Source organism: Arachis ipaensis, chromosome B08 (assembly GCF_000816755.2).
Source record: "Arachis ipaensis cultivar K30076 chromosome B08, Araip1.1, whole genome shotgun sequence".
Classification (NCBI taxonomy): domain Eukaryota; kingdom Viridiplantae; phylum Streptophyta; class Magnoliopsida; order Fabales; family Fabaceae; genus Arachis; species Arachis ipaensis.
Genome location: NC_029792.2, coordinates 14,084,317 through 14,086,154, shown reverse-complemented (window position 1 = coordinate 14,086,154; position 1,838 = coordinate 14,084,317). Strand labels below are relative to the sequence as shown.

Sequence of the window (1,838 nt, the reverse complement as noted above, 5' to 3'; positions counted from 1 at the left end):
TAGTAATAATAATAGTGAATATGTGTAAATTATGAAATGTCTATCTAGACATCTGATCTCTTCTTCTTCCTTAATCATTCTCTTTTCTATCTATTTCTTTTTCTCTTATATTCTTATTTCTCTTATTACAGTAAATCAATTTTCAATACCATTACAGTCCCTCGCCTACAACAGTCTAATCTCTGCTTAATAACCTAACTATATTTTCTTTTAATGATATCATTGTCCGTCTAATCTCTGCTTAATAAGCTAACTACATTTTCTTTTAATGGTATCATTGTCCGGATCAGCTTTATTACAAATATAAATTAACCGTATAACTATTTATATACGCAGTTCTGTTTATGGTAATATTAGAAAACAAAAAATAATCTACCTAAATAATTTAAATATGTCTTATTTAATATTTATTTATTATAAAATGTATTAAATAAAACTAAAAATAATAATTTTTAATCATTTTTTATTAATATTTTTTGTTTACTAAATATTTTTGTTCTGTTTAAATGTCATAGTATCAAAAAATTTATTTAAAAAAAATTAGAAGAGTTTGATTTTCATTAATGTCAAAGAAATTAAAACATAATATACTTGAAGATCTTTTATTTCATGGTGGTTAAAACTTTGCAGTAGCAAAACATAGGTAAAGCCATAAGAGCACACCGAAGGTGCTCATATAACCTTACCTATCACCACATTCATACAGTGATGATATTTATTATTAACGAAACAAGCATACATAATAGCTCATAATATAAGCTACTTCCTACTAGTTTGTTTTGGCACAGATTATTATTTTTGAGTCTAGCATCTGCCGCCACTCTAATGTCACATATTAATTATAAGGCCAATTCTATGGCATCTAATATTTGTTGTCTAATTTTTTTAGTAAATTTTAAATATTTAAAATTTATTATAAAAAATAAAGTAGACAAAATTTAAACATTAAATAATAAGTATATAGAATTAGCCTTACTTCAATATATTAATCGTCTATTTTGTTTTCAAAACTTATTTATTTTTTATTGAGTAAATATTCTTTTTGTTCTTTAAATATTTGCTTGAACGATAAATAATTTTTTCAAATTTAAAATTTTTTAATCAATCTCTTATCTAAATAATTAAATAATTAGTTTAAATAATTTTTTATATTGATTTAAGTTATTGTTTACAAAGATCATTTGGATCAATTACTTGAACGATTGAAAATCAATTAGATCAACATTAAAATAGGTAGAGATCAGTTAGCGACTTTCAAATTGTTAGTTATTTAAATAATTAAAAATTAATTTAAAATTTTGAAATTATAAAAAATATTTTATTATTCAAATAAATTATCAAAAATCAAAATAAATATTTATTATTTTATTTTTTTTTAAATTGGCGTTGACTCTTTTATTTTTCACAAATTTGACAACCCACTCGCTAAAAGCACACATGTATGTAAAACAAAAATTGTAATTGATTAATTAAAACAAAATGTCCATGGCCCATTAAAGAGACATCTTCAACTTCTCTCTTCTTTCCTATTTTTATGTCTTAAACAAAAATATTAAAAAAATAAAAAAACATTGGAATGCAATATGAGTTTTTTTTTTTTTTTTACTAAAGATAAAAGACTCGAACCCGTAACCTCTTAATTGAGTATGAAAAGACTATGTCATTTGAGTTATAACTCATTGGCTATTCTGTTTATGAGTTATTATTAATAGAAGGAAAAAACTACATCATCCGTTATATTCCTTAACACCATCAAATATTGATGCCACCATCTCCATGCTGCTACCGGAAAAATCGTTTCCCTTCTCGCCAGAAATGCATGAAATTGCCACTAACAA

At 23.4% G+C, this 1,838-nt stretch overlaps 1 protein-coding gene across 2 annotated transcripts in view; it reads right to left on the bottom strand.

Moving 5' to 3' along the window:
- Positions 576–1,838, bottom strand: part of LOC107613122 (conglutin-7) — a 7,824-nt gene continuing 6,561 nt past the window's right edge. For both annotated transcript variants that reach the window (XM_021108949.1, XM_021108948.1), the window contains one exon: positions 576–823. In XM_021108949.1, coding sequence (XP_020964608.1) covers positions 805–823 — 19 coding nt within the window. In that variant the 3' untranslated portion in view covers positions 576–804. The remainder of the gene's footprint in view (positions 824–1,838) is intronic.